This window comes from Elephas maximus, chromosome 2 (genome assembly GCF_024166365.1).
Source record: "Elephas maximus indicus isolate mEleMax1 chromosome 2, mEleMax1 primary haplotype, whole genome shotgun sequence".
In the NCBI taxonomy this organism is placed as follows: Eukaryota; Metazoa; Chordata; class Mammalia; order Proboscidea; family Elephantidae; genus Elephas; species Elephas maximus.
Genome location: NC_064820.1, coordinates 16,795,831 through 16,816,480, shown reverse-complemented (window position 1 = coordinate 16,816,480; position 20,650 = coordinate 16,795,831). Strand labels below are relative to the sequence as shown.

Sequence of the window (20,650 nt, the reverse complement as noted above, 5' to 3'; positions counted from 1 at the left end):
TGGCATCGTGATGAAAATCATTATTATACTGTATAAAACTGTAAGGCTATCAGTATAACTTAGGTAGAAGGAAGGAGTAAAGTCCAGCAATTTGAAGACATTGAATTGATTCTTCTTCCCCAACTCCAGGTCAAACATCTGAGGAGGAGGCAGACGTTGAAATGCCCAAAATTTATGAGCCAATTGAGTCTTTTAATCACCTGAAAGAGCGTTTGAATATGTTCCTGCAGCTCTATAATGAGAGCATCCGAGGCGCTGGCATGGACATGGTGTTCTTTGAAGATGCGATGGTTCATTTAGTCAAGGTACAGTGGTCATGCTGAGCAGGTTCTTGGGGAAGCGATAGACACTTGGCTTGGCACCAGAATTTCTCCCTCCCCCTCTCATTTTCATCTCCTGGGAGAATATTCAGTTTAAAAATAAACTCAATGCTATATTCCAACTAATCTTTAAATTGAATGCAGCATGTCACACCTATATAGACTTGCAAAGAAGCATGTGTATGCTTCAAATGTGGCAAAGAATAATTTTATTCAGTGTTGCTATACAGCTTCCAGCTCAGTGTTTGCACTACATAGAAAGCATGTGGGTGACATCTGAGTTCAAAGCGTAGACGAAAGAGCTGCTTATTTTTGTATCATGCAAAGGATAACTCTAAAAAACAGCACATGAACAGTTGACTTTGAGCTAGACGAAAATTTGGTGTCTTAATTTTTTAGTGCTGCTGTAACGGAAATACAAGTAAAAAAACAAGTAGATGACTTTAATGAACAGAAATTTATTTTCTCACAGTTTAGAAGACTAGAAGTCTGAATTCAGGGCACCAGGTATAGGGGAAGGCTGTCTCTGTTCACTCTGGGGGAGAATCTATGTCTCAGCTTCTCTAGCCCCAGTGTCCCTTGTTCCTTGATGAACTCCATGTGCTTGCTTGCTTCTGTGCCCAGTCTGCTCTTTTTATATCTCAAAAGCGATTAAGTTTAGGACACACCTTACACAGATATAACCTCATTAACATAACAAAGAAAACCCTATTTCTAAATGGGACTACATCCACAGGCCTAGGATTAGGATTCCAACACATATATGGGGGTGGGGGGGTGGGGGTCTGGGACACAGTTCAATCCATAATATTCTGTTAGTGGTAGATCCATCAGGAAAGTACTACTTTGTCGTATGAGCCTTATAGTATTCATTCTTAGGACAGCTGATCCTCAGAGGTTGAAAGTTAAATACATCTTTTACTTGATAATTCGTGTGATCTAATTTATGTGCCTGTCAGTATGTTGTACTGTGGGGGCTTGTGTGTTGCTGTGATGCTGGAAGCTTATGCCACTGGTCACCTATGGCGGACAGGCTTCAGCTGAACTCCCAGACTAAGACAGACTAGGAAGAAGGACCTGTCAGTCTACTTCTGAAAAGAAGTAGCCAGTAGAAACCTTATGAATAGCAGCAGAATGCGGTCTGATATAGTGCCAGAAGATGAGGCCCTCAGGTTGGAAAGCACTCAAAATACGACCGGGGAAGAGCTACCTCCTCAAAGTAGAATCGACCATAATGACGTGGATGGAGTCAAGCTTTCGGGATCTTCATTTGATGATACTGCACGACTCAAAATGGGAAGAAACAGCTGCGAACATCCATTAATAATTGGAATGTGGAAGGTATAAAGTATGAATCTAGGAAAAAATGGATGAAAAAGCTCAGTATTGATAGTCAGAACAAGGCCGGGGCTGACTGTGGAACAGACCATCAATCGCTCATATGTAAGTTTAAATAGAAACTGAAGAAAATTAGAACAAGTTCATGAGAGCCAAAATACAACCTTGAGTATACCCCATCTGAATTTAGAGACCATCTCAAGAATAGATTTGATGTGTTGAACACTGATGACCAAAGACCAGATGACTTGTGGGATGGCATCAAGGGCATCATACATGAAGAAAGCAAGAGGTCATTAAAAACACAGGAAAGAAAGAAAAGATGGAAATGGATGTCGGAAGAGACTCTGAAACTTGCTCTTGAACATTGAGTACCTAAAGCAAAAAGAAGAAACAATGAAGTCAAAGAAGTGAAAGCGAAAGAGGAGATTTCAAAGGGGGGCTCAGGAAAATATTCTAATCACATGTGCAAGGACCTGGAGATAGAAAACCAAAAGTGAAGAGCATGCTTGGCATTTCTCAAAATGAAGAACTGAAGAAGAAATTCAAGGATCGAGTTGCAGGATTGAAGGATTCTACAGAGAAAATATTAAACAATGCAGGAAGCACCAAAAGAAGATGGAAGGAATACACAGAGTCACTGTACCAAAAAGAATTAGTCAGCATTCAACCACTTCAGGAGGTAGCATATAGCCAGGAACCGATGGTTCTGAAAAAGAAGTCCAAGCTGCACTGAAGGCATTTGCAAAAAACAAGGCTCCAGGAATTGACAGAATACCAATTGAGATGTTTCAACAAAAGTGTGCAGCACTGAAAGTGCTCACTTCTTTAGACCAAGAAATTTGGAAGACAGCTACCTGGCCAATTGACTGGAAGAGATCTATATTTATGCTTATTTCCAAGAACTCTGTGTATTCCTTCCATCTTCTTTTGATGCTGGAAGGAATACACAGAGTCATTATACCAAAAAGAATTAGTCACGTTCAACCATTTCAAGAGGTAGCATATGATCAGGAACCGATGGTACTGAAGGAAGAAGTCCAAGCTGCTCTGAAGGCATTGGTGAAAAACAAGGCTCCAGGAATTGATGGAATAACAATTGAGATGTTTCAACAAGTGGATGCAGCACTGGAAATGCTCACTCGTCTATGTCAAGAAATTTGGAAGACAGCTACCTGGCCAACCTACTGGAAGAGATCCATGTTTATGCCTATTCCCTAGAAAGGTGATCCAAATGAATGTGGAAATTATCAAACGATATCATTAATATCACACGCAAGCAAAATTTTGCTGAAGATCATTCAAAAATGGCTGCAGCAGTATATTGACAGGGAGCTGCCAGAATTTCAAGCCGGATTTAGACAAGGATATGGAACCAGGGATATCATTGCTGATGTCAGATAGATCCTGGCTGAAAGCAGAGAATACCAGAAGGATGTTTACCTATGTTTTATTGACTATGCAAAGGCACTCGACTGTGAGGGTCATAACGCATTATGGATAATATTACAAAGAATGGGAATTCCAGAACACTTTATCGTGCTCATGAGGAACCTGTACATAGATCGAGGCAGTTATTCAAACAGAGCAAAGGGATACTGTGTGGTTTAAAGTCAAGAAAGATCAGGGTTGTATTCTTTCACCATACCTATTCGATCTGTATGCTGAGCAAATAATCCAAGAAGCTGGATTATATGAAGAGGAAAGGGACATCAGGATTGGAGGAAGACTCGTTAACAACCCGTGTTATGCAGATGACACAACCTTGCTTGCTGAAAGTGAAAAGGACTTGAAGCACTTAGTGATGAAGATCAAAGACCACAACCTTCGGTACAGATTACACCTCAACACAGAGAAAACAAAAATCATCACAACTGGACCAGTAAATAACATTATGCTAAACAGAGAAAAGATTGAAGTTGTCAAGGATTTCATTTTACTTGGATCCACAATCAACAGCCATGGAAGCAACAGTCAGATAATCAAAAGATGTATTGCATTGGGCAAATGTGCTGCATAAGACCCCTTTAAAGTGTTGAAATGCAAAGACATCACCTTGAAAACTGAGGTGTGCCTGACCCAAGCCATGGTATTTTCAATCACATCATATGCATGTGAAAGCCGGACAATGAATAAGGAAGGCCTGAGAAGAGCTGATGCTTTTGACTTTTGGTGTTGGTGAGGAATATTGAATATACCATGGACTGCCAAAAGAACGAACAAATCTGTCTTGGAAGACCTTCAGCCAGAATGCTCCTTGGAAGCAAGGATGGTGAGACTGTGTCTCACATACTTTGGACATGTTGTCAGGAGGGATCAGGCCCTGGAGAAGGACATCATGCCTGGTAAAATAGAGGGTCAGTGAAAAAGAGGAAGACCTTCAACGAGATGGATTGACACAGTGGCTGGAACAATGGGCTCAAGCATGGCAACAATTGTGAGGTTGTCTCAGGACTGGGCAGTGTTTCCTTCTGTTGTGCATAGGGTCGCTATGAGTCAGAATGGACTTGACTGTACCTAATGACAACAATAATTTATCTATAGTGGAAGATAATACCATTTAAAATCCCGTGTTGATATTCTCACTTTGTTTATGGCAATCGTTTTTTCAGACCATCCTCTGAGTTAGAAAGAAGACAGTTCATGGGTATTTTCCATTTTTAGGTTGACCCACCAGGTGTGATCTCAGAATTACAAATTGTCACCTCTAATAATTACCGAATCTTCAAATTAGAGTGTGTCTTAGTGGTTATCTAGAACCCTCCCTCTGAAAATGAGGATTGCTTAATTGCTTCTTTTACCCCAGCAAGAGGGCAAGGAAGTAATTCTGCAAGGCTGGAGCAAGTCTGGGAGAGGGAGAAAGACAGAGAGGCTGTTCCCAGGTTGGGACCCCCCAGCCTGAGGGCATTCATCTTGAAACCCTGTGAATTCTCAGAATCTGAGACCTGTTACTGAATGCTGACTGCAAATGTTCTTCCAAAGGTCAATATAAATGTTGTTGTTAGGTGCCATTGAGTCAGTTCCAACTCATAGTGACCCTAGGTACAGCAAAAGGAAACACTAACAAGTCCTGTGCCGTCTTCACAATCGTTGTTATGCTTGAGCCCATTGTTGCAGCCATTGTGTCAGTCAACCTCTTTGAGGGGCTTCCTCTTTTTTGCCCACTCTGTACTTTACCAAGCATGATATCCTTCTCCAGGGTCTGGTTCCTCCTGATAACATGTCCAAAGTACGTGAGACAAAGTCTTGCCATCCTCGCTTCTAAAGAGCATTCTGGCTGTACTTCTTCCAGGACAGATTTGTTTCCTCTTTTGGCAGTCCATGGTATATTCAATATTCTTTACTGACACCATAATTCAAAGGCATCAATTCTTCTTGGATCTTCTTTATTCATTGTCCACCTTTTGCATGCGTATGAGGTGATTGAAAATATCATGGCTTGGGTCAGGTGCATCTTAGCCCTTTAAGTGACATGTTTGCATTTTAACACTTTAAAGAAGACTTTTGCAGCAGATTTTCCCAAAGCAATATATCCATCTTGAAATTATCCCCTAATTTATAGTTGATTAAGGGTTAAATGTTTCAAGAAGAATAGATATTCTGTCATATTTAATGACTAAAAGGAAGAAAAAAGGAAATAATATTTTCTAAATAAATAATACTAAATGCAACTTCATGACCTCAACTTCATGAGGTATCCAAAGCAAGCAAATCAGACAGTGTTCTGTTGTGATCCCTAAGGCTTTCACTGGCTAATTTTCAGAAAGATATTTCCAGGACTTTCTTCTAGGCTATCTTAGTCTGGAAGCTCTGCTGATACCTGTCAACCATGGGAAACCCTGCTGGTATTTCCAATACTGGTGGCATAGCTTCCAGCATCACAACAACACACAAGCTACCATAATACCACAGACTGCAGATGAGTTCTGGCAGCAGTTAGGAGGGAAAGATAAATGGTTATCAGATGAGGTGAAAGGGGCACCAAAGATAATTCTACACTGAATCTCCCAGGTGAGGTCGGAGGCCTGATGGTGTTAGTAGTTCATTCAATAGCAATAAAGCCAAATAAATGTGACGTCTTACCACAAAGGGAACTTGGAGTGGCCTGGGGCTACTGAGTAGCACGGGGTGGACTTCTTCTCTATAATCACTTCTTGGTGGCTACCTCAGGTATCACTCCCTTTGTCAAATAATACTCATTGCCATCCAGTTGCTTCTGACTCATCACAACCCTAAAGGACAGAGTAGATCTGCCCCATAGGGTTTCCAAGGAGCAGATGGTGGATTTGAACTGCTGCCCTTTTGGTTAGCAGCCAAGCGTGTTTATGGTCATTTTCTTCTAAGAAGAACTCCATTATCTCTGCCACATTTTGGTAACTTCCTTTCCTTCAATTTAAACTCTCTGTCACTTTTCAAATATGAAGTATAACACATTTTTCAAATGTGAAGCCTATCACATGCTCCATTCTCCAAGTATAGACCTTGTCCTGAAATCTCTGTTTCCTTTCCTATCCTAATGCATTTGGCTGTGCAAACTAAAAGGAAACTTCGAAGTCCAGAGCAAGCCACAGCCTGGATTGTTTGCTGACTTCTCTTCTGCACTGGTCTCCTCCCAGTTTCCTAAAGGCACACCAGTCTCTCCCCACCCTCTCCTAAGCATCCCAAATACTGTTCTATTTCAGAAGTGCCCTCACCCACCAACAGTATAGCTCCATTCTGATCCTGAGATACCTACCTCTTCCAAAATGAGTATTTGGCCCCATGCTTATGTTGAATAAATAGAAAAAAAGTAGAATATTTGCATGTTGAAAATGCATTCCTTTTCTATCTCATGTTATAGATCTCTCGGATTATTCGCACTCCCCGGGGCAATGCCCTCCTTGTTGGGGTGGGTGGATCAGGAAAGCAGAGCTTGACAAGGTTGGCTTCATTCATTGCTGGCTACTCATCCTTCCAGATCACTCTGACACGGTACGTTTCCAACTTTTGACTTTAATTACTCTAAAATGGATTTTGATAGAAGGTTCTCAGAGACTACCTGAAGTTAAGAATACATTTTTTTTAACAATGAATCATAAAAGTTTTCCTTCTTGACTGTTGACTTTCATCTTCTCTTTTCAACTCTGTATGAGACCATGAAATTTTCACATTAATAATTTGCTTTTGATATCTGGAGTAAGAGAGGGAGGGGACATTAGCCAGCCAAGTGGACTAAGTACTACGCTAGGTGTTGTTCTATGCAAATATATAACCTGTTGAAATCAAACCCATTGCCATCAAGTCGATTCCTACTCATAGCGACCCTGTAGGACAGAGTAGAACTGCCCCACAGGGTTTTCAGGGAGCAGCTGGTGGATTCGAACTGCCAATCTCTTGGTTAGCAGCTGTAGCTCTTAATCACTGCACCACCAGGGCTCTACTATACAAAGTATAAAAAAAAAAAAGTATAGAGAGCAAAATTCAACTATATTTAAATACTTGCGTTTCCCACATGTGTTCTTTTTCCCTTAATCTATGAGTCTGTATATGTCTTGAATTTAGAGACTATGTTTCATTCATTATTCAGTATCTGAAACATAGTACAAGGCACACTATTTATTAAAATGATTTTTTTCATCATAACCCAAGTCTGTATTAATTAAAATAATCATGTTGGTATTTCTACTAATTTGTCTACTAATTAAAAAATTTGCTTTTGAGACATTCAACCTCCCATTGTACTGAATACCTGTCTTCCTGTTTTTACATTATTTTTTATGATATGAGTATTTTGTGTACTCCTTTGCTGCATCTCAGCAATTTATTCCTATTAAGTGATAATTTGAGTCTCAAGAATGTTAACACACTGAAGAAATACAGGAAAAACTTATATTGATTGATTCACTCATGCATTTAAAAATTTTATGGAACACCATCTATATGCCAGGCTCTAGCTAGGTGTTAGGGAGTACAGTGGTAGGCAAGGTCATCATGGAACTGATGGAAAATCAAGGGGATGGATCCTGGGCAACTCATTCAATAAGGTGTGATATTTGTAGATGTTATGTATGATAGGGAATTAAATGCAGATCCTGTTGAGGCATGTGGGAAGGATACCTAACCCAATCTAGGGGTGGTCAGAGAGGGCTTCCTGGAAGAAGTAAGGTTTAAAACGGAGACCTGAATATGAGTAGGAATTATCTCAGGAATGAGGAGCAGTAAAGAAATGTTTCAGAAAAAAGGGTCAGCTCATTTGAAATATATAAAAGCATATTTGAGGTCCTGGAAGAAGTTAAATATGGATGGGTCTTGCATACGGTTTGTGCTAGACTACTAAAGGTTGGTGATTTGAACCCACCCAGTGTTGCTGTGGAAGAAAGACTTGGCAGTCTGCTTCTGTAAAGATTACAACCAAGAAAACCCTGTGGAGCAGTTCTACTCTCTAACACATGGGGTGGCCATGAGACAGATTCAACTCGAAGGCATGGGATTTAGCGTAAGGGGGTAAGTGGAAAGTGAAGAGGAATGGAGGCCTTAAAAGCTCCAGTAGGGAGTTTGGACTTATTCCTAAAGCAATGGGAAGCCATCGACAAGTTGTCATAGGGAGGACTATCAGATTTGTATGTACCAAAAATGGATGGAAGGTGCTACACTGGAGATGGAACAGTTATAAGACTGTCTCAGGGTTTAGATAAGATATGATAGTGTCATGAGTGATAACAGTGAGAATGGAAAAAAGAGGACAGTCAAGATTACTGGGAAGTCAGATCTCTTGGGCTTGCCACACCCTGGTTTCTGGCTTGAGAAACGAGATAAATGGTGCTGCTATTCATCAAGATAGGGAGCCCCAGAGAAGCTGTCTTCACATGTATGTGTACGATGCACAGAGTGAGCAGAATTAGGGAGTGAGAAGTGAACATGAAGAGGTAAGTAGGCTGATTGGTGGCACAACGGTTAAGTGCTCAGGTGCTAACGAAAAGGTCGGTGGTTCAAACCTACCAGCAGCTCCGCAGGAGAAAAGACCTGGTGATCTGCTACTGTGAAGATTTCAGCCTAGTAAACCCTGTGGGACAGTTCTGCTCTGTCACATGGAATTGCTAGGAATCAAAATCGACTTGATGGCACATAACAACAACAACAACAAAGAGACTTTTAGGATTAACTAGGATAAGGTTAGGAGCAGGAAACCAGATGCGGAAGTTAAATTGGACAGAAAATTATTTGAGGATAATATGACTTAGGTCGTATTATCTCAGGTAGCAGGGCCTGAGATTTGTGGGACTGGGCTGAAAGTTTTCCCCATCTTTTGGGGTGCTTTTCTTCCTCTTTTTTTGTTTTTTAAGGGACCTATGTTTTTTTTTTAGTTTTTTTATAGGGTCGCTATGAGTTGGAATCGACTCGAGGGCAATGGCTTTGGTTTTTTGTTTTGCCTTTGAAAATCTTTTGTGATCTCTCAGAACTCATTTTTATAGAGCCCATCTAGAAATATTGATGCATCATTTTGATATTCTTGATTCTAGCACTTAGGTCATAAAAAAAAAAAATTAGTTCATAGCTGTTAGAAAAGAATAGAGTATAGAAGTTAAATATTTAGTAGCTTTTTAAAAATCAGGTGGCCATTTGCCCTTGTGTTCTGAAATCTGAATTTATTTAATGACAGAAAATTCAAGTAATACTTTTTTAAACTCCGAGGCTCCAGGATTGGAATATTTTCATTTTCAATTTTAGGGGTAATGGGGTACTCTATATAGGGACCAACTTAACATTTATTTATATTTAAAAAATTAAAAAAAAAATTTATTGTTGTTGTTGAGAATATATACAGAAAATGTGTACCAATTCAATAGTTTCTACATGTACAATTCAGTGACACTGATTACATTCTTTGAGTTGTGAAACCATTCTCACCCTCGTTTTCTGAGTTGTTCCTCTCCCATTAACATAAACTCACTCTCCACTAAGGTTCTTATCTAATCCTTCAAGTTACTGTTGTCAATTTGGTCTTAAAAGAGCCATAATGCTCAAGGCAAACATTCTTTACTAGTTAAGCTAAATTGTTGTTTGGTTTTATGAAGACTTCAGAGGATATTTTTGGTTTAAGGTTTAAAGATTGTTTTAAGCAGGGATGGATTACCCAGTAAACAAGATGCATATGGGAAAATTGTGCTTACTAATCTGTGGTGCACAATTTTACCTAGTTTTCATCACATAATCCTGGTGATCTACTTCTGAGAAATGGCCAGTGAAAATCTTACAAATGCAGTGGAACATTGTCGATATTGTGCTGGAAGATGAGCCCCTCAGGTTGGAAGGCACTCAAGATACAACTGCCTCCTCAAAGTAGAGTTGACCTTAATGATGTGCAGGATTCAAGCTTTTGGGACCTTCATTTGCTGATGGGGTACAACTCAGAATGAGAAGAAACAGTTGCGAACATCCATTAATAATCAGAACATGGAATGTATGCAATATGAATCTGGGAAAATTGGAAGTCATGAAAATGAAATGGAATGCATAAAAATTGATATCCTAGGCATTAGTGAGCTGAAATGGACTGCTATTGGTCATTTTAAATCAATCACAAGGTCTGCTATGCCAGGAATAACAAATTGAAGAGGAATGGCATTGCATTCATCGTCAAAAAGAACATTTCAAGATCTATCCTGAAGCACAACACTATCAGTGATGGGATAATATTCATATACCTATAAGGAAGACCTCTTAATATGAATATTATTAAAATTTATGTACCAGCCACTAATGCCGAAGATGAAGAAATTGAAAATTTTTACCAATAACTGCAGTCTGAAATTGATCAAATGTGCACACAAGATGCATTGATAATTACTGGTGACTGGAATATGAACGTTGTAATCAAAGAAGGATCCACAGTAAGAAAATATGGCCTTGGTGTTAGAAAGGATGCTGGAGGCCACATGATAGAATTTTGCAAGACCAATGACTTCTTCATTGCAAATACCTTTTTTCAACAATATAAATGGTGACTATACATATGGACCTTGCTGGGTGGAATACACAGAAATCAAATCAACTACATCTGTGGAAAGAGACAATGGAGAAGCTCAGTATCATCCATCAGAACAAGGCCAAGGGCTGACTGCAGAACAGACCATCAATTGCTCATATGCAAATTCAAATTAAAGCTGAAGAAAAGTAAAACAAGTCCACGAGAGCCAAAGTATGACCTGGAGTATATATATACCACCTGAATTTAGAGACCATCTTAAGAATAGATTTGACACATTGACTACTGACCAGATGTGTTGTGGAATGACATCAAGGACATCCTACATGAAGAAAGCAGGAGGCCATTAAAAAGACAAGAAAGAAAAAAAAAAAGACCAAAATGGGTGTCAGAAGAGACTCTGAAACTTGCTCTTGAATGTAGAGTAGCTAAAGTGAATGAAAAAAATGATGAAGTAAAAGAACTGAACAGAAGATTTCAAAGGGTGGCTTGAGAAGACAAAGTAAAGCGTTATAATGACACGTGCAAAGACCCGGAGTTAAAAAACCAAAAGGGAAGAACATGCTAGGTATTTCTCAAGCTGAAAGGACTGAATAAAAAATTCAAGCCTCGAGCTGAAATATTGAAGGATTCTATGGGCAAAATTTTAAACAACGCAGGAAGCATCAAAAGAAGTCGGAAGGAATACACAGTCACTGTACCAAAAAGAATTGAAGTTCACCCATTTCAGGATGTAGCATGTGATTAAAACAGAGGGTATCGAATGATGAAGCCAAGCTGCACTTACTAAAGGCATGGGTGAAAAACAAGGCTTCAGGAATTGATGGAATACCAGTTGAGATATTTCAAAAAACAGATGCAATGCAGGAAGTGCTCACTTGTCTATGCCAAGAAATTTGGAAGACAGCTACCTGGCCAACTGACTGGAAGAGATCCATTGTTTGTGTCCATTCCCAAGAAAGGTGATCCAACAGAATGTGGAGATTATAGACCAGTATTATTAATATCACACGCAAGTTAAATTTTGCTACAGATAATTCAAAAACAGTTCCGGCAGTACATTAACAGGGACCTGCCAGAAACTCAAGTAGAATTCAGTAGAGGACATGGAATGAGGGAAATCATCGCTGATGTCATGTGGATCTTGACTGAAAGCAGAGAATATCGGAAAGATGTTTGCCTATGTTTTATTGACTATGCAAAAGCAATCTACTGTGTGGATCATAACAAATTATGGATAACATTGCAAAGAATGGGGATTCCAGAACACTTAATTATGTTCACGGGGAACCTGTGCATAGACCAAAAGGCAGTCATTCAGACAGAACAAGGGGATGCTGTGTGGTTTAAAGTCAGGAAAGGTGTGTGTCAGGGTTGTATCCTTTCGCCATACTTATTCTGTATACTGAGCAAATAACCCAAGAAGCTGGACTATATGAAAAAGAATGCGACATCAGGGTTGAAGGAAGACTCATTAACAACCTGCAATATGCAGATGACAAAACCTTGCTTGCTGAAAGTGAAGAGAACTTGAAGCACATACACAGGAAGATCAAAGACCACAGCCTTCGGTATGGATTATACCTCAACATAAAGAAAATAAAGAAAAAATCCTCACAACTGGACCAATAATCCACATTGTGATAAACAGTGAAAAGATTGAAGTTGTCAAGAATTTAATTTACTTGGATCCACAATCAACGCCCATAGAAGCAGCAGTCAAGAAATCAAATGACGCATTGCATTGGACAAGCCTGCTGCAAAAGGCCTCTTTAAAGCGTTAAAAAGCAAAGTTGCCAGTTTGACAGCTAAGGTGAGCCTGACCCAAGCCATGGTATTTTCAATTGCCACAAATGTATGTGAAAGGTGGACAATAAATAAGGAAGACTAAAGAAGAATTGATGCATTTGAATTATGGTGTTGGCGAAGAATATTGAATATATCATGGGCTGCCAGAAGAACTAACAAATCTGCCTTGCAGGACATACAGCCAGATTGCTACTTAGAGTCAAGGATGATGAGACTTTTTCTCACATACTTTGGAGTTGTTCTCAGGATGGACCCATCTCTCGAGAAGGACAAAATGCTTAGTAGAGGGTGAGGGAAAAAGAGGAAGACCTTCAACAAGATGAATTGACACAGTGGCTGCAACAGTGGGTTCAAACATAACACTGATTGTAAGAATGACACAGGACTGGGCTGTGTTTGGTCTGTTTTCCATAGTGTCTTTATAAGTTCAGATAGACCGGGTAACACCTGATGAACACAACTTTTCTTACTGTAAGCTGGTGCATACAGTGCTTGCTATTTAATCTGCCCTTGATTTTAGGGTTAGAGTTTTTGGGGTTCATCTACCTTCCATCACTCCAGAAAATCTAGATTCCATGAGAATCTGAAATTCTGTTCTGCATGTTCCCCCTTTTGTTGGGGGTTCTTGTCTAGAATCTTTGATCAAAATATTCAGTAATAGTAGCCAGGCACCAACCTGTTCTTCTGGTCTCATAGCAGAGGAGACAGTTGTTCATGGTGTAAAGTAGCCACACATCCCTTTCCTTCTCCTGTTTTCTACCCTTCTTCTTTTCTGTTGCTCCAGGCAAATAGAGACCAATTGCTGTTTCTCGAATGGCCGCTTGTAAGCTTTTAAGACCCTAGACACTATGCTGTGAACTAGGAGGTAGAACAGAAGCACCGAACACATTTTTAGGCCGATTAACTGGGGTGTCCCATGAAACCTCCAAACCAAGAAATGAAATCCCATGAGGTCTTTGGTTGTACATAAGCAGCCTCAGCAGCTGATTTTTTTTTGTCATTGTTGTAAATATATCTATCACACAACTTTTGCCAGTTCAACTTTTTACAGTTGTGCAACTTATTGACAGCAATTACTGTAATTGGCTGTGCAACCCTCCCCTTAATTAATACGATATTTTCATCATATTTACTACTCCCCCCTCCCTCCCTCCTGCCCCTGGTAACCACTAATCAACTTTGTTCTCTATACATTTGCCTTTTCTTGTCTTTTCACATAAGTGAGCTCCTATAATATTTGTCTTTTTGCGATTAACGTATTTCACTCAGCATAATGTTTTTAAGCTCCATCCGTATTGTAGTACACATCAAGATTTTATTTCTCTTAGTGACTGAGTAATAGTCCATTGTATGCATGTACCGCGTTTTGTTTATCCATTCCTCTGTTGATGAGCATTCTACTGTTTGGCTATTGTAAATAGTGCTGCAATGAACCTTGGTGTACAAGTATCTGAGTCTCTGCTTTCTGGGAGTGGAATTGCTGGTGTATGGTAGTTCTACTTTTAGTTGTTTGAAGAACTGCCACACTGCTGCACCATTTTGCATTCCTACCAGCAATGGATAAGGGTTCCAATTTCCCCACATCCTTGCCGACATTTGTTATTTTCTGTTTTTTTTTTTTTTTTAAACTATCCTAGTGGGAGAGAAATAGTATCTCTTTGTAGTTTTGATTTGCCTCTCTCTGGTGGCTGATGGGAAGCCCTGGTGGCGTAGTGGTTAAGAGCTATGGCTACCGATCAAAAGGTCGGCAGTTCGAATCCACCAGGCGGTCCTTGGAAACTCTCTGGGGCAGTTCTACTCTGTCCTATGGGGTCGTTATGAGTCAGAATCGACTCGACGGCAGTGGGTTTTTCGGTTTTTGGTGGCTGATAATGCTGAGCATCTTTTCATATGTTTGGGGGCCATTTTTAATGTCCTCTTTGGTGAAATGTCTGTTCAGATCCTTTGCCCATTTTATGTTTGGGTTGTTTGATTAACCAAATGGCATAAGGCATTGTTATATGGGTCTTTCCTTCCTACGAAAATATTTTAGCTGCTGACACGAGGGCAATATTTCTTTAGATCGTATAACACATCAAACCTGATGGAAGACCTGAAGATCTTGTACAGAACGGCAGGTCAGAGAGGCAAAGGAATCACTTTTATTTTCACGGACAATGAGATTAAAGAAGAATCATTTCTGGAATATATGAATAATGTTTTATCATCTGGTGAGGTAAGGTCCATTTCTTTTTTTCATGGACTTTGTCTTTTCAGATTCCCTCCAGCTTTAGAGCTCTCTGTATTTCCTTCCATTTGATTCTTGAACAAGCGCCATCAGCAATTAGGTGATCAGTATGAAGAACAGCTTTTCCTGTTGGGCTGTTGAAGTAAAAACTCCCAACCAAAATGGTGAGCTAGCATTTAATGCCAAACACTGAATGCTCCAATTGAGAAATAATAAAATACCTGGATTTTTGTGTATGTCCTTGCATAGAGGAAGACAGTGGTGGGTCAGTGGTAGAATCTTGCCTTCTGTGCAGAAGGTGCGGGTTCAATCCCCAGGTAGTGCTCCTCATCACAGCCACCACCTGCCTGTCAGTGGAGACTTGTGTGTTGCTGTGACATTGAGCAGGTTTCAGTGGAGCTTCCAGGCTAAGACTAGGAAGAAAGGCCTGGCAATCTACTTCTGAAAACTCAGACAGTGCAAATCCTATGGATAACAACAGATTGATCCTGTTGTGCATGGGGCACTGTGGGTTAGGAGCTGACTCAATGGCAGCTGATTACAACAACAACCCCTTAGAAGAGAACATTTTGTAGTCAACAGTAGAATCATTTAGGTATTTGAAAACATGGTGCATCTTACCTTGAAGACATAAGGTGAATTTTCTAAAGATGAATCTAAGAACACAAATGGAGGAAAGACATTTTTATGTGCATTGAGTTATATATTTTGATTTGTTTTCATAAGTGCCTACTGAATTTTAACATCCGTGCTTCTTTTTTAAGGTCTCCAACCTATTTGCTCGTGATGAAGTTGATGAGATTACTAGTGATCTTGCATCTGTCATGAAAAGAGAATTCCCTCGACGCCCTCCTACTAACGAGAACCTGTATGACTACTTCATGAGTCGGGTCCGACAGAACCTTCATATCGTGCTCTGCTTTTCGCCAGTGGGTGAAAAATTTCGAAATCGCGCTTTGAAGTTCCCTGCCCTTATTTCAGGATGCACTGTAGACTGGTTCAGCCGATGGCCTAAGGATGCCTTAGTTGCTGGTTAGTGTGGTGGAAATTTTTATACCAGTATTTTGGCCTGAAATGTGTGTGTTTGCGGTGTCTGTGTGTATGTATGTATGCATTTACTTGCTGATTTTCTCCCTCCCTCCCTTTCTCTCTCCCTCTGTTCCTTCCTTCTTCTATTTTGGATTGTTTGCTTTCATTGTATTGGGCTGAGCCAGAAGTCACTTTGCCCACTGTTCAAGGATTTTTGCCACAAGATGGCGCTCGCTCTTATTTAGTGGTTCATTTCTTTCCAGAGTGTGGCTATCAGAGAATGAGATCTTCAATCTTCACCCCCTTGGGCTTGATGCTTGAAGGCTCTCAGTCTCAGTTGGGTCTCCAGGCATGTTCTGCCATGGCGTAGGAAGGTGCTGAGGTTTTAATCTCTTTGATGGCCTTTGTGTTCCTTTCCAGTGTCAACCACAGAGTAGTTTAAGCAGAACCTCTCTTGCACATTTCCTTGTCACCACTGAAGTGCTGGATATCAAAGACGAAAGCCTTACCTAGCAATCCTGGTCGGTTTCTGTCCTTGAGAAAAGATGTGGGCCAGAAGTGTTTTGTGACTGGACTTCTAGCTGCTTCTGCCTCTGTCTAATCGTTCATCCTGTGTAACATCAATGTCTCTTTTACTCTGTCACTGAAACTGGGACATAAACACAGCCTAGGAGATGTTCTAAATTATTCATTTAGTTTACAGGCTTTTTTTTTTTTTTTGCTTTGGGTGAGAAATAGTGGATATTTTAAAAGAAGTAGATACTTAGGTGTCACCTCTGACTTTATCAGAACCATAGGAGAACCTTGATTCAGGGCAGCAATTTTCAAACTTTTTGTCTGATTAATATTATTATTTTTAAGCAGTAGGGCCCAATTTCCATAAAATCTTACAGGTATCCCTAATAGGTAAAACAGTGAGGAGTGGAGGGGAGACATGCTCTCTCAGTCCCCCAGCACTGCCACCCCCACCCCCTGCTTCTCTAGCTCTGTAGTATCCAGTGTGAGAACAATGAATTAACCAGTCTTCTCCCCTTTACAGATGGAGAAACTGGGGACAGTGAAACTGAGGGACTTATCAGAGATGCAGGAAGCCAATAGGATCAGGACTGGGGCTACCAGCTCCTATAACATTAAAAAAAAAACCCCAAACCAAAACAACTCTTATCCACTGGGGAAGTCAAGTTCTTACCACATCACTGTTGACAATAATGATTTTCCAGTCCGTGGCTTTCAACATAGACTATTTAAACGTGTTTGAAGTACAAATGGATAGTATGGTTTTCTCTTTCGTCTTATAAGATTTGAGAAAAGACCGATGACTTTAAATGTGAAGTCCTATGAAAATGTCAATATAACCTAAAGTAAGAATTTAAAATTCCTTGAAGTAGGACAGAAATGCAGAGACAAAATGACAGTATTTAAGAGTTATATTAAAATTTACAATGAAATATGATAATAAGGATGCAAGTACTCTGTAAAACATCAAGTAAAGTATTACTGTTGACAATAAAAATTACAGTTTCAGATGACAGATGCCACAGTATATCATAATTAAGATGATTTCATTTAAATTTGGTTCCTATTTCAATCACTTCTATTACAAGACGAAGCTGTTATTGTCCCTCTCTGTTAATTTCTACTCTTTGAGTGTATCAATTAGGAATGTGTTTGAGAAGCAGTGACATAAACAAGTAGGGGATTTATCATTTTCTTCTCTACCAAGAAAAAGCAGAGGCGTGCAGCCCAGGACAATGCTGTTGGGTACGTTGTTCCTTCTACCTGGCTGTCATCCTTAGCTTGCAGGTTTTATCCTCATAGGCACAAGATGGCTGCTGCAGCTCCTCATGAAATGTTGCCTTTTAATTCGGGCCAGTACTCTTCCCCAGGAATTTTTTTGCCTACATGTGATTTTCCAGAATGGGGTCACCCCTAGTTATGAGAGAGTGTGGGGAATCAAAGACTTGGGCAGATTGCTACCCTGAGCAAAATCAGGATTTGTTTAGTAAGAAAGAGAAGGGATAGCTACTGGTGTGTCCTCCTCACTTTGATAGAGAATACTTCATTTTTTTTTTTTTTGATTTGAATGGAGTGGTAATTTGGGGACACCAAAATTCAAGGACCGACCCAAGTGTCCTTTCCTCTATCCCCTACATGTGGTTGTTAGATGCCATGGTGTTGATTTTTCACTCATATTGACCCCATATGACAGAGTAGAACTGCTCCATAGGGTTTTCTTGGCTGTAATCTTTACGGAAGCAGATCACCAGCCAAACTTTTAGCCATTGCATCTCCAGGGATCCTTACCTCACACCTACCTCATCTTATTCCCCATCAAGTGAAGAACATAAAATCAAGATATCACCTACACTGATCTCAGACATCAGCCTGAAGGCAGGACTGTTCTGTTATTTGAAGGGTCTTGGGCCTTGAATCTGGCATTGCTGCCTTGGTAATTGGACATTGAAGATGATGGAAAGGTTTTCCATGGCCTCTTGTCTGAGACTTTGTGGGCTTGGGTCAACCTACAAGGGAGTGCCCTGGCCCTTTTAATAACTACTCCTGTGCCGGAGATTGGGAGTCTATGGAAAATATACTTAAAATCCATCTCATCATTTTTATTCTTTTTGACTTGTTTGGAGAAACAAAAAGACAGCTTGCTACATAAAGAAAAATGGTCACTCTGTTGATGACCTCTGTTCATGTAAGAAGGAAAAAAAATGGTAAATACCAGGAAGTTCCCAGAAATTGGTAAAGCACATAGCATGCTGCCTGACCCCAGAGAATATTGCAGCCAGTGTGGTTATACCTACAAAAATTATCCTAAGCAAGAATTGTTTTCATGTTTCAGTGCCCTGATTTAAACTTTCCAGAATTTAAGCTTGGGATATTTATAGTGGCTTCATTAACTTACCTAAGAAAATATGACTTGTGAGCATCTTAATTTATTGCCTTTCAGTGTATGGTAAACTGTAATTGTAACCAAGCTAATAAAGGACCTATATTATTTACACAGATGTAAATACTAAACCAAAAACTAAACCTATTGCTGTCGAGTCAATGCTGACTTATAGCGACCCTATAGGATGTAGTAGACCTGGCCCATGGGGTTTCCAAGGCTATACATCTTCCCAGAAGCAGCCTTCCCCATCTTTCACTCACGGAGTGGCTGGTGGGTTCCAACTGTCAAGTGCCTAACCACTGCGCCACTAGGGTTTTTTAGATGTAAAAACTGCCCACAATTGCTATATTAAGAACTTAATTTAGTAATCAGTTACTGATGGTGAATAGGTATCGTTCTTTATTTTTTTGCTAACTATCACCTGTTAGGATTTCTCGCTTGATGCCTTCTCTTTCCTTTTTATGGGCTGTATTTTCTACTTGCAGCTTGCATGTACATTGTTCAATACTTAATTACTTTTTAAGCAAACCCATAGACCATTTCTTCTAAGATACGTGAAGATGGTGGTGATAATTTTTACCTGCATTACTCATAAAACCTTGCAAATTTCTTGGGGTTAGACCAAGTGTCATATTGCTTTCTTACTCCACAGCACCGATCACAGAGGTGAATGTGCAGCAGACACACAATATATACATGGTGACTGCTTAGCTCTGATTTTATGCTTTACTCTGATAGTAGGAAACGCTGTCATAAAATTAGTCCTGCATTTGGCACTGTCGGAGAGGGAAAGGTCTCCAACAGAAGATTTCTACCCAAAAATTTCTAAAGGTTGCTGTAAATTAGAATGGGCCACAAATGGCCAGCTGCCATGTTTAAGAACAAGATGGTCTGGACAAAAAAATTTAATGATGAACGTTTTCACATGCCAAATGCAGTCAGTACCTGGGGTTATTAAGGGTATGACAGGTTCTGAGTAAAATAAATAAATAAATAAATGAGATTGTTAAATATGACTACCAGGTAGGCACTGACTTCTGAGTTATTTGTACCACTTTTGTTCTTATGTAAACCGTAAAACAGGTTGGCTGCTGACCAGACCCTGCAACTATGTAGAAGAGGCTTCTTTGCAGGAGCACCAGAAAACCAAGAAAGATGATAGGCTTAAAGTCTTTTACAGCTTTTTAAACGAAGGGGAAAGGAAAATCACTGATGTCATAGGCCTGGGGCCGAAAAGGCAGACTTAGACCCACCTTGCTGGAGCTACAAAAATGGGATGTAGTGCTAAGAAATGTCTAAGTCTGTTCTAAAAATAGCCAGTCAACTTTTAGAATGGCAATTCACGGTCATCTTTCACAAACTGTCTTCTTTACTTCTCCTAGTGTCTGAACACTTCCTCTCATCCTATGATATTGACTGCAGTTTGGAAACCAAGAAGGAGGTGGTCCAGTGCATGGGCTCCTTTCAGGATGGAGTGGCCGAGAAGTGTGTGGATTATTTCCAGAGATTCCGACGTTCTACCCACGTGACACCCAAATCGTACCTGTCCTTTATCCAGGGGTATAAGTTGATATATGGAGAAAAGCGTGCGGAAGTGCAAACCCTGGCCAATAGGTAAGTGTGAAGTTCAAATATGAGATTATTTAAAAATGGTGGTTCTCAGCTAGGGGCAGTTTTACCCCCAGGGAACATTTGGCAATGACTGAAGACATGTTTTGTTTTTATAGTTGGCAGAGGGTGCGGGGGGCAGGGTGTGCTACTGACACAGTAGACGTCAGGGATGCTGCTAAACATTCTGCAATGCACAGGACAGCCTCTTGCAACAAAGAAGTATCCTGCCCAAAATGTTCCTAGTGCCAAGGCTGAGAAACCCTGCTCTTGAGCCTACCCAGAGGATTGTTTCAGGGGTCCTACCATGGACTGCCAAAAGAACGAACATATCTGTCTTGGAAGATGTACAGCTAGAATGCTCCTTAGAAGCAAGAATGGTGAGACTTTGTCTCACTTACTTTGGACATCTTAACAAGCAGGGACCAGTCTCTGGAGAGAGACATCATGCTTTG

General features: G+C 40.2%; 1 protein-coding gene across 2 annotated transcripts in view; it reads left to right on the top strand.

Moving 5' to 3' along the window:
• The window catches only part of DNAH5 (dynein axonemal heavy chain 5), a 363,993-nt gene that overhangs the window by 232,495 nt on the left and 110,848 nt on the right, over positions 1-20,650 (top strand). For both annotated transcript variants that reach the window (XM_049861228.1, XM_049861221.1), the window contains exons 52-56: positions 130-305; positions 6,499-6,629; positions 14,494-14,647; positions 15,424-15,691; positions 19,970-20,201. In XM_049861228.1, the coding sequence (XP_049717185.1) occupies positions 130-305; positions 6,499-6,629; positions 14,494-14,647; positions 15,424-15,691; positions 19,970-20,201 (961 nt within the window). The remainder of the gene's footprint in view (positions 1-129; positions 306-6,498; positions 6,630-14,493; positions 14,648-15,423; positions 15,692-19,969; positions 20,202-20,650) is intronic.